Source organism: Astatotilapia calliptera, chromosome 12, assembly GCF_900246225.1.
Source record: "Astatotilapia calliptera chromosome 12, fAstCal1.2, whole genome shotgun sequence".
Taxonomy (NCBI): Eukaryota; Metazoa; Chordata; class Actinopteri; order Cichliformes; family Cichlidae; genus Astatotilapia; species Astatotilapia calliptera.
In genome coordinates, this window is record NC_039313.1 from 31,420,232 (window position 1) to 31,431,768 (window position 11,537).

Sequence of the window (11,537 nt, forward strand, 5' to 3'; positions counted from 1 at the left end):
AGGAATCCAGCTCTGAGGGAGAGCATGACAAAAGGATCAGAGGAGACTCAGACAATATATTCACACACAGGATAACAAGGGAAAAGGCAGCAGGTGGAAGTATAACTGAAACTAACCAGATAAACAGATAAAGCGACAAAAGAAGCAGAACTAAACCTAAAGCACATGAGACAAGAGATCATAAGACTGGAAATACTGAAGACTGAGACCAGGACTAAGACATATGAACTTAAGATACAGACAGAAAACAAAATAGAGAGACAAGATGAAAGGAAAAGAACTGGAATAAAAGAAGAATTAACAAAAGTGTCAGCGAAGAACAGCAATTATTTATTTTAGGAAGAGAAACCTAAAGAGGTTCTAGTAGCAACAGGAGCATTAGATTTGTGGTTGTAAACAAACTGTTAAGATTCCAACACAGAAGTTAAGATCTATAACTTAGATGCAAATGGTATTAATGAAAAGTTTCAGTCTGGTTTTAAACCTCTATTCCGTGGTTTTAGTTTTACTTGACTTGACTGCTGCTTTTAACACGGTTAACCACAACATTCTTCTATCAAGATTGGAACATGATGTTGGTCTCAAAGGTACGGTTTTAACTTGGTTTAAATCCTATCTCTCAGAGAGGTCGTTCTCTGCTGCTATGGGACCTCAAGGGTCCGTGCTCAGTCCCGCTCTTTTCTCTTTGTACATGTTGCCGTTGGGATTAATTTTTTAAAAATACAACATCTCCTTTCACTGTTATGCCGATGATATCCAGATTTATTCACCTTTGAAATCTGACGTGTCTGCTTCTTTGCAACATCTGTTCAACTGTTTGCATGAAGTTAAAATTTGGTTGTCACATAATTTTCTTACATTGAACGAGAATAAGACTGAAATCGAAGTCTTTGGTAGTCACACTCCGCTAGACCAGTTAGCTGATGCCCTTGGCCCTCTCGCTAGCCATCTCTCGCTCACTGTAAGAAACCTCGGAGTGTTCCTGGATGGCTCTTTTAAACTTGAGAAACAGCTCTCCACTGTGGGAAAAAACAGCTTCTGCCAGTTGCGTCAGATATCTAAAGCAAAGCCGTTCCTTCCTTTAAAGGACCTTGAAAAGATTATCCACGCATTTATCACATCCAGATTGGACGACTGTAACTCCCTCTACTTGGGCCTCCAACACTCTTCTCTTTACCGGCTTCAGTTAATTTAAAATGCAGCTGCGCACCTCTAGTGACGCACTCCTTTATTAATTATTTTTTAAAATTCAAATTCAAATTAGGATTTGTATAGACTTGTGAAAATATATCAGTTTTGGGTTAATTATTTAAACACTTGGAGTACTAGACATTTATAAAAGCAGGTATAGTACAAGGAGAAGTTCCTCTTATTTAACAGTTATCATGTCAGAGCAGAAGTTGTGAAAATATTGATTTTTTTATTTTAGATCTTTGCAAGAAACATATTATTAGAGCTTTTTTTTTTTACACAAGGTGAACAAAAGATTTAAAACAATGTGTCAACTTTAGACAAGAGTATTACAGTACGTCATTCCATCTTAAATCTACAGCCTTCTCATTGCATGAAAATTTTATAGTACACAGTTTAAACACATAAAAAGACTGATGTGAAGTTTAAGTCTCACATATCAAATACCTTTCAATCAACTCTAAAGAAAAATAAGACATAAGATATAAAAATGGAAATAAAAATAAATACATAAATACATAAATACACACCAGATGCTCAGAGAGCACAATGATGCTACCTTGTGATGTAACTTTACATCATTAATCATTCCAATTTATGTACCTAGCACATACTTTAAGAAGGTCAAACTGGAGCGCAAATAGAGCTCCAAAATTCATCTTGGGAATCCTTAATGGGTTTTAACTCTGGCGCTGGATGTTGAAGCTTCTGTAGCGTGGGGCGGTCTCCTGACACACTTCCACCACCTGGTCGTCGTCCTGCGCTGTGCTGATGTACCAGTTGGGGCAGCGGACAGACATGAGAGAGCTGATGCTGAGCCCAGTGTCGCGTTTATAGAAGAGAAATCGCACCATGTCGCTTTCAGCGCTTATCCTTGTCAGACTGTTTTTATCCGTCACCTCCTGAGAAGAGCAAACATCCATGTCAGAGAGTTTCAGTCAACAAAATTAGGCCTGATATCAAATATTAATTCACCTATATGTGTGCAGTGTCTTATAGATTATAACAAATGGTGTGCTTTTCATGTGAGAGTCCTGAAAGAAGTTTACCTCCAGGTGGAGGGTTGGCTTGTCGTCATCCTCGTGACAAGACAGATAGAGGTTTGTGCCTTTGATGCCCAGAGCGACAGGCCTGGTCTCAGCGATGGGTGTAGGGTGCGCGTAGGTCGACATGTTCAGGTGCACTGTGGAGAGAGTGATGGATACAGGGTCATTTTAATAAATCATGGCAGCGTACGTAAGCAGGAAAATGTTAGAGGCACAATTGAATCAATTTAATAAATTCAAGCTACCTATCCTTTCTACTTCATGGCATTTTAGTTCTTTTCTACTTCATGTTTCTAACAACACGGATGATGTAAAACAGATGATTCTGCATCGAGAACGATTTTCAACTATTTTCAACTATTTAAACGTCTAAGTGTCACATGTAGTTACCTTTGCGGTCATCACTGCCTCCCTGCAGCATCACTGCATGGAGCTCCATGCTGCTTTGGACCAGAACCAAGCTCCTCTTTTGGCTGTCAGTCACAGTGCACTCAATCTCACCCCTGCTGGTGAACTGAGGTGGTGGACCTGTCCTCTCTAGTATACTCTCCTCTGGGGAGGAAAAAAAAACAGACGTTCATGGTTGAATACTGTGTTGTTATGCTGTTTTAAACCAAAGGCTTTAGTTAGATCAGAGAAAAGACATAGATAATAGTATATAATATAATAGTTCAGTGTTTTTCCACTATTTAAATGAAGTCTTGTCTGTGTGATTACCTTCCAAAAAGCTCTTCAACCTGATGGGCAGCAGGTTTTCATCCTGGAAGTCTGTGCTCAGCACTGACCCTGACGTGCTGGTCATTAACCGGTTCACGGCAATGATTAGGTGGGCTACACTCTTCATTGTCACTGGATGATGTAAAACCTTCAAGTCCAGTCCCTTGGGCATCTTGAGGCTCCATTCCTCAGCCATGTAGCTCATTTTGAAGTCCATCTCTTACTGAGTTAAGATCTGCTAAAGCCCAAAAAACAGTTTCTATTATACTCACATTCATTCACTCACACATTATCTAAATATGTCTTCTACCTTTTTATCAGTTATTTTATTTATTTTTGTTTCTTATTCAACCAAAAAAACATGACATTTTTATATAATGCATTAAAGAAATATAGACATTTGCTTCACCAATTTGTGAATTTAATCTATGAATGAAACCTTAGCAAAAAACAACTACACTCTATAAAGGATCCTCCTTATAATCTGCTCCACATTAACACTGTCAACAAATTGACAGCTTACCTGTTGAAACCTGTAGTTCAGTTCAGTGTCAGTGAGCTTTGTTAGCAGTTGTCTGACTGACCTGACTGGCAGGAGTTTTATACGCTCCCTCGTCTCCTCCTATTGGGGAATTTCTAGAGCCAAACAAGGAGTGGAGCTCCGGTGCTTTCAGTGATGAAATACTGGAATTACACTGACATGTTTGAAGGTCCCCTAGTATCTAGCAATAAATAAACTATAACTATCACTGAATTATGTTATTTATATTTTTAAGGGGAAAACAATGTTTTTCCTTTTTTGAAGTAGAGTTACATTGAACAGCCTGAAAACCCTCACATGCAATATTGAAAGTAGGAAGCTATACCGCTGAATCATAAAGCAGAATCAACAAGCAACAAAATACTGAGAACTGTACGTTTATATTTTTTTTAGTTACTACATTTGACTCCAGATTTATGACTTTAAAAACAAAATTTTTAAGGAGGTGATTTAAGCATACTGAAGGTAAATAAAGGTGTAAGATTGGCATCTGTAAACTCTTTGTTGGCCCTGTATTAAAACAGTATCAAAGGGTTGAGTAATATCAGCGTCTTAAAAGTGTAAGTCATGTGGAGTCACAGCGGGAATAACAGAAAGTACAGAAAGCCGATGAAGCGCATGGCTCGTCACATGAAACCCAACATTTACTTGTTTGAAAGTTGTTATTTTTTCTCACTTATTTGAGCACTCTGTGGGGTTTTGCTGATATTTATTTAGGAAAGAAAATAGGAAGTGTAGTGCAACTGGTGCTATTTGTGTTAGGTGTGTTACAAAGCTGATACCAAGAATTCTCAACATACAGTCAGATACAGTTTAACGTGGTTTAGTTGGGTTGTTTATTTCTCCACTTTCCTGGTGCTTCCTCTGCAGGTGAGCCAAAACCACACCCTGCTGCCACATGCTCTTAGAGCCTTTTTATTGACCGAGTGTGTCAGGCATAGTTGTCATAGTTGAAAGCTCTGAGTAATTTATCAGTGCCTGGCAGGGGAAGGGCTCCACTTAAATATACTGTTTATGATATTTACATCCTGTTGCTTCATATAAACTTTAAAAATGCTACGATCTCCAAATAAAAGTTTTCATTGTGTGACTAGTTTTGCAGCTATAATAGGCACATTTGACTCCAGATTTATGATTTTAAAAACAGAATTTTTAAGGAGATGATTTGAGCATATTGAAGGTAAATAAAGGCTATTGAAACAGTAACAAAGGGTTCAGTAATATCAGCGTTGAACAGATAATGGTTTTATGGTCCAAAGTTTGGAAGCATATAATGAGTGCTGTGAAATTCTAGCTTCATGTAGCAAATACTTTTCAAGATATAGATTTTTAAATGGTCAGCTGACCCGCTTTCAGGCTATTTTCCAGCACATTGAAATCTGGGGCAACGTGAATAACTTGAAAACAATTAAAGATAAAAGCCTGGAATTTTCACTGGTTCTTCTTACTAACAAAATGAATCGACGTGTGTGATCTGGGACAGATAACCAAAAAATAAAAATAAACAATCATACAGAGACATACAAGAACACTGTTGGAAAATCACGGTGGAAAAAAAGCAAGAAAAACAAAAACAAATCCTGACTGTGTGTCAGTACCATTAGCCAAGAAGAAGAGACTAAATTAAGCAATAAATAAATACAATTAAAGGTAGCAGTTATAGCAAATGAGCATTATGCTGCTGGTTGGCAGTTTCACTTTACTTTTTCATTTCCTTTATGATGAAATCAAAGGGAAACACACAGAGATACGACAAACTTTGGCAAACAGAGTTTGAGGATATGATCCTTGATAACCAGACATGTATCTTCCACTAAAATATATTAGATTTCATTAGAATGTTTTTTGACATAGGAAGTGAAAGGCAGTGCAGCTGACAGGTTTGCTGGTTTATATCTCGAGGATCCTGATTTTAAACCTTTTGCTCAGCTGGGGCTTTCACTCTGGAGTTTCCTCTCACAGTCCAAAGACATGCATGTTAGGTCATGTCTCACCTATGGAACGCCAGGACTGCCATAATGAATTAATTAAATACACCATTAAATAATTAATTAAATGTGTCAATAATTAATTAATTACATGTGTCATAACTATTTATTTAATTAATTAATTCCAATTTTAATTAATTATTGCCACATTTAATTAATTATTTAATGGTGTATTTAATTAATTCATTATGGCAGTCCTGGCGTTCCATACTCACCCAGCGTGAGCTGGGATAGGCTCACTGCCATCCAATCTGCAGTTGGGTAAGGGGTTAAGGAAGGTGAATTGAAGGGGTGGGGGGTGTGAGGACATGCATGGATTTGCTGAAAACAGTTTAAATTTCACATAAAACTGTAGTTTTATCTGTTTAATATGTGTTTTTGATCCTTTTATTACTCAACGCGTCCCACTGTCCTTTTTATCTCTGCTATGTTTAGTGTGAGTCTTCTTTATACTGTTTAGCATGTGCAGTTTGGCTGTTTCCCCACTCCACTGTAGAAGTTGTGTCTTACATCTCATCCCCACTGACTCAGTGTGTTTATAAGGTATAGTCCTGTCTTCTCTTTGGTCTTTTTCATAGAGTCCGTTTAGCTCGCTGTACTGCGCCTCAAACTTCTACCAGGTGGGTTTTTTTGGTTTGACTTATTGACCGTTTTCTGTTCTGTCTGTTTCCTCCTGCGCCCTAAAATTTCAGTTCTCTCTTCTGAAAACCACGCATCAGGACAGAAACAAACATTGTCTTCACAAACATTTGCAGGAAATGGGATGATGCAGTTCAGTTGTCTTACGTTGTTTGTGTCTTTGGCCTTTCATTTGGCTGCTGAATCAGCTTTCTTGCCTCTTTCTGGCCAGTGCCTCCTTCTCGATGGTTGAGTATCGTACTTCCCTCAGAAACAGCTTGCGGCTGATGAAGGCCACTGGATGACGTTCTCCAAGCGGTCCCTGTAACAGAACAGCTCACAAACTTCTCTCGGAGGCTTCGTCTGAAGAGTGAAATGTCTCTCAAAATCAGGGCTGTGCAAGACTGGGCTCTGTGTTTAGACTGTTCCTCCCTGTTCTATGCAAGGCCACCTGGATTGACTGGAAGACTGTTTACTTAGCCTGGCAGGGCGAAGGACACTGTCTCAGCTGAACTCTGGACATATATACACACACACACACACACACACAGAGACATATATATATACACATGCTGATGTACACTCATCCCCCCTCCCCCTCCAAACGCCTTCGACGCTTATTCCCTTCCGATGCTGACGGTGGATCAAGGAGACCAGCGCTTATGCTGCAGGCCCGGATGCACTGTCTACATTGGCTGTCTGTCACCCGTTACCCAACCCTGTTGCTTGTCATGTGTTTCTTTGGAGTATTAAGAGGTTTTTTTTGCCTATCTACCCCCCCCCCCCCCCCCCCCCCCCACTTCCCCTGCCGGTGGCAAACGCCCTCAGACATCGATGAGTTGGTGGTTCTTTGTGTCTGGGGATGGGCGTCCAGGTACCCACCAGCTCACTCCTTGGTGGCTGCTTGTCGGGGCCTGGAGCCTGGGGCTTGCTCGGGCCACTTCGGGGGTGCGGTGCCCTCGGCCTCTCGGCCTGGGGCTCGGTCACTCAGGCACGGCTGGCTGCCGGTGGAGCTCACGGGCGCGTCACTGCAACCCCCCCTGGCTTCTGCTCCACGGCTGCTGAGTGAGCCCTCATCTGGGACTCTCCTCAGCTCTTTCTGGGACAGTGGCGCGGCTGCCCCTCTGTTGGTCTTCCTTGGTCTGTTGTGTTCTGGGGGCCTCTGGATGTCTGGAGTTTTGATCTCCTCCATACCTGCTTCATGCCCTGGAGGATGGGGCTGTGGCTCCCCCACACCCTCTAGCAGATCATTACATGAAGGAACCTTTTAAAAACAAGCGCGTCCATGCTCACAGGTGTACACACAGGTGATCACACACACAAACTACACCCCTTTTGGCTCCTACCTCAAAGCACACTGTGCGCTGTCGATCTTACGTGCTGCACAATAATGTTTAATATTTAGTATTTACTGTTATATTCCCATAGATCCTCATGATGTTGTTTATTGTATTACTCTCGTTTTCTTCTGCTTGTTTTCTTTTTTCTTTCTCAACAGGTGATCCGGGTGATTGATATATGTTTTTTTTTTGTCTGCTTATTTAGTTGGTTTTTTGTTTTCCCTCTTCTCCGCTGTTTTTCCCCCCTCTTTCTTTCTCCCTTTTCTTTTCCTCATTCAAGTCTGTCCCGTATCTAGCAAGTGAAAATAAAAAATAAATAAAATAAACAACAAAAGGTGAATCAAATAGACCATTACGGCAAGGCTGGGATGGTCAATTTGGTAAAGTAAATCTTATCTTATTCAGAGATTGTCGTAGGTCCTGAAAAGCCTCCTCCATCCAGTGGATCCTATTGGGACTTCAGGAACCAGTCAGAGCTGTCAGAGCTGCCCCGCCAGAGTAATGATGGATAAACCGGTGACAGAATCCTGCCATACCCAAAAATGATCTCAGCTGTTTTCTGGTCTCTTGCAAGGGACAGGATTCTATGGCGGTGACTTTATTGACTTGAGGTTTTCTCACTCCATTTTCAATCACAAACCCAAGGTACTCAGTTTCAGCCTTGGCAATGTTACACTTAGCTGGATTTACAGGCGATGCTGCAGACTGAAGACGCGCCAATACCTTCTCCAGGTGTTGCAGGCGTTCTTCCCAGGTAGAACTGAAAATGACTATGTCATCAAAGTAGGCAGCAGCAAAATCAGACATGTCAGACAGACCAAGACCGGATATTTCAAGAAAGATGGACATTGCAGTTTGGTGAAAGTGCGAGCTGCCTTATGTGTAACTTGCCATACTGAAGGAATATAATCAATGACAGGAAAAAACTAGCTGAGCAGCTACCAAAAGGAAGAAACAAGAACTTTTCCACAAAGCCATTAAGGACACTGATGCTGCTGTTGATGGAAGTTATGCAGTTAGTGAATCAATCGCCAAAGCAGGAAAGCCATTCACCCAAGGGCAATTTCCGAAAGACTGCATGTTATTAGTTGTTGATGTTCCTGATGTCCAAAAAAAGAGGTTGTTCAACAGCATTGCTGTGTTGGTAAACACTATAAGCCTCTGTGGCAGAGTAGTTTAAAAAACATGACATTTTCAGAAATTTTTTATTTTTTTTTTAAATTTTGCTATTTGATCACTAGATTGGCCCTCCAGCCACTCTAAGCTGTGAAATGTATTAAAATATAGTAAAAAGTGCAAAATCTATGCAATCCTTTACATTTTCCACAGCATTTCCAATGAGTCGGACTGGAATGTTTGCTCTGCTGATTCTGGCCCCTGGGCCTTATGTTTGACACCCTTGGTGTAGGGTATTGTTAAATTAACTCCTAGACAACATGTAAAGTATTTAGACTGCTGGTAATTTATTATCAGTGATAATTCAAACTACATAGGGCAACAGGTGTGTTTACACATGTTGTTACATTTTCCAACACAAACTCCTTTTTTGGTCACAGACTCTTCCTGAGCACACCAGATATAGCCAGTTGAGTTTGACTGCAACACAGGGTTAGATTGCATCACAGTGAAACTGCAATCATCCGGAAATCTCTCTTGGCACACTACGGCTAATGACAATACGATGAGGTTGGCCCCGTAGCTATCATTACTCCTCTCCTTTCTCCACCTTCTAATAGCAGGTCTAGGTGATGTATCAGACCTGATACTGTTTCTATTATACAAGATCACATTATTCCCTTAGGCTATTTTCACAATTAAAATCCCTGGTGTTGACACAGCCAGTAGCTTTGGAATTTTTTCGGTTTGAAATTCAATCCGCCTTCTACTTCCTTCACAACTGATTCACATCATTCCTATATAATACGCCATGCTTTAGCAATAACAAATAATGGACAGTACAGACAAGTGTGTAATCCATGCTTCAGTATCAGATTCAGCTGATAATCTTTTGTATTAGACAACTTCTGAGAATCATCAACAAGGAAGGAGGAAAGAAAAAGATATAAGCAACTTCCAGTAAAATCTAGTCTACAGCCACTGTACGTAATCTACTTAAATAGTGTTCGAGGTGACACAGCTCCAACTACTTTATTAATGTATTTCAATTGTAGCAATACCAAGTAATGTTGCAAAAATGACAATATAAAATTAAAAAAAATGTCCTATCAGTGTTTATGCAAATGAATCAAGTTTAAAACAAAAGAAGCTTTTCCAAAGTGACTGCATCTTCATTAGAATTGACAACATCAGACTTTAGTTGTAAGACGCTCTTGGGCTCTTTTTAATGCTCCAACAAATTTAACCTCAATTTCTTGACTTTAAGTTTTCACACAGGAATTAAAAGTAGGTTGACTCATTCATCAGCTGAAACCTTTCTTCATCGCTGCCTTTCCAAAGCCTTACCCTAAGGGAAATTTTTCTCCCACTACCGGTGCAACAGGAAACATCAGATAATCATTAAAATGAAGTGCTTGTGTACAACAGATGACTGGTGAACTACACGGAAGAGGAAAATTTCAAGCCTCAACAGGCTCACCACAAAGCAATTAGCCTCCTAGGAAACTTAAGAATACCAGAACAAAACCCGAGTGGATGATTTGACCTAACAAGGTTACGTTTAAAAGACATTAGACACCAATTCAGTATAGTTTCAGTGTAATTCTATTGGTCATTTAAAAAAAAGGGAAAATGTATGCTTTCATCAATACCGGTTAGCCACAACATTAAAAGCTCTGACCTGAAAATATCACTGATCATCTTGAAGAACAATCATTATAAAATAAATACTAATAAATGCTGGAGTATTATATGAGATTAGCAATATAGGACACTTCATTTGAGTTTCCATATATTCATGCATTTAGAAGTGGAACAACAAACAGTGTTTTTGGAGAATAAGTGACTCAGATTTTATGTTCAAGTAGCTGCACAAAAAAGGTGAGCTCTGTGTGTGTGTGTGTGCCTGTTTAGACATCTTTGTGGGGACCATAAATTGGAACGTTACTATACTTGTGGGGACCAACAGTCACTTATGAGGACAAAAGTGCCTGTCCCCACGAGCTTGAAGGCATTTTTAAACTGAAAATTTGGTTTTAGTGTCAGGGTTCCAATTATGTTATGGTCAATTAGATGTCCTCAATAAGATAGCAAAACGAGAATGTGTGTGTGTGTGCACGCACCATAGCCTGGGTGAATCAGGTGTGTATGGGTACATCCAAAGCGAACAGCATCCATCAAAGGGGAACGTTTTGGCATGTGGTGAGACGCTGAAGTGTTGCCGTTGAGAGTGACGCGGCTACAAGCAATAAACAGCGAACTGGGGAAAACCAGTTTTTTCCAGCTGAACACTTGAATAAAGTTGGGAGTGAGAGGGAACAGTAGGCCACTCTGTATAAATTAATAACCTCCTGACAGCCTGGTGTGTGTCTTTCTGTCTCATTTTGTTTCTCTACAGATTGATCACCATGGGGGCAATTGCAGGGGTGTCACACAAAATGCTAAGAAACACAATCAAGGATTGTGTAGTTAAATGTATTTACATTGGCATAAAGTGGAGTTTCACTCATGTAAAATGATTAATTATTAAAGTAAATCTTTGTTTTTACATTTTTTTAGTTGCAGTTTACTCTAACCAAAGTCTAACTTTGTTTGTGATGGAAAAGAATGATTTTTTGAGCGTTATTGTGGCTTCAACGAATGATCATTTAATTTCTTTCCAAGTCAGAAGAAAAAAACATGGTGACCAATACCACAAAGGGCTCTTTGGTTTTATTCTTCTCCTTGCGTTTCTACTCTTCCCCATTTATCACATCTACAGATGCAGATGTGATCAATCCAGACTTGTGCTTCTGAAAACTCTGAAAACTAGTTGGAATTATTGTAAAAATTATGCACCATATCCTAACCATTTAAATTCAACCATTCAAAACCAAGTGTATCATTTTTGAAATGCAGGTATTTAAGACTTCTACATCATCCGTTTGATTTCTTCCCCCTGAAAAAATTAAATAAAAAAAATGCACAATGCATTTTAAAT

General features: G+C 39.7%; 1 protein-coding gene across 2 annotated transcripts; it reads right to left on the reverse strand.

Moving 5' to 3' along the window:
- Positions 1-1,732: 1,732 nt before the first annotated feature.
- On the reverse strand, positions 1,733-3,522 carry LOC113033593 (interleukin-1 beta-like). Of its 2 annotated transcripts, none has more exons than XM_026187548.1 (5): positions 3,478-3,522; positions 2,955-3,192; positions 2,628-2,789; positions 2,241-2,374; positions 1,733-2,093 (listed from the first exon to the last, which is right to left on the reverse strand). In XM_026187548.1, exons 2-5 carry the CDS (start codon positions 3,169-3,171, stop codon positions 1,872-1,874), a joined length of 735 nt encoding a protein of 244 aa, XP_026043333.1. In that variant the 5' UTR covers positions 3,172-3,192; positions 3,478-3,522; the 3' UTR covers positions 1,733-1,871. The 2 variants fall into 2 exon arrangements, with proteins under 2 accessions (XP_026043333.1, XP_026043334.1); XM_026187549.1 differs by having other exon boundaries at positions 2,955-3,189; positions 3,478-3,515.
- Between the last annotated feature and the right edge of the window lie 8,015 nt (positions 3,523-11,537).

Coding starts and splice junctions, on each gene's coding strand:
- LOC113033593 (XM_026187548.1), bottom strand. CDS start 3,171: ATGGACTTCAAAATGAGCTACATGGCTGAGGAATGGAGCCTCAAGATG. Junction 2,375..2,627: donor AGGCAGTGATGACCGCAAAG/GTAACTACATGT, acceptor CTCTCTCCACAG/TGCACCTGAACATGTCGACC. Junction 2,094..2,240: donor AGCCAACCCTCCACCTGGAG/GTAAACTTCTTT, acceptor TGCTCTTCTCAG/GAGGTGACGGATAAAAACAG.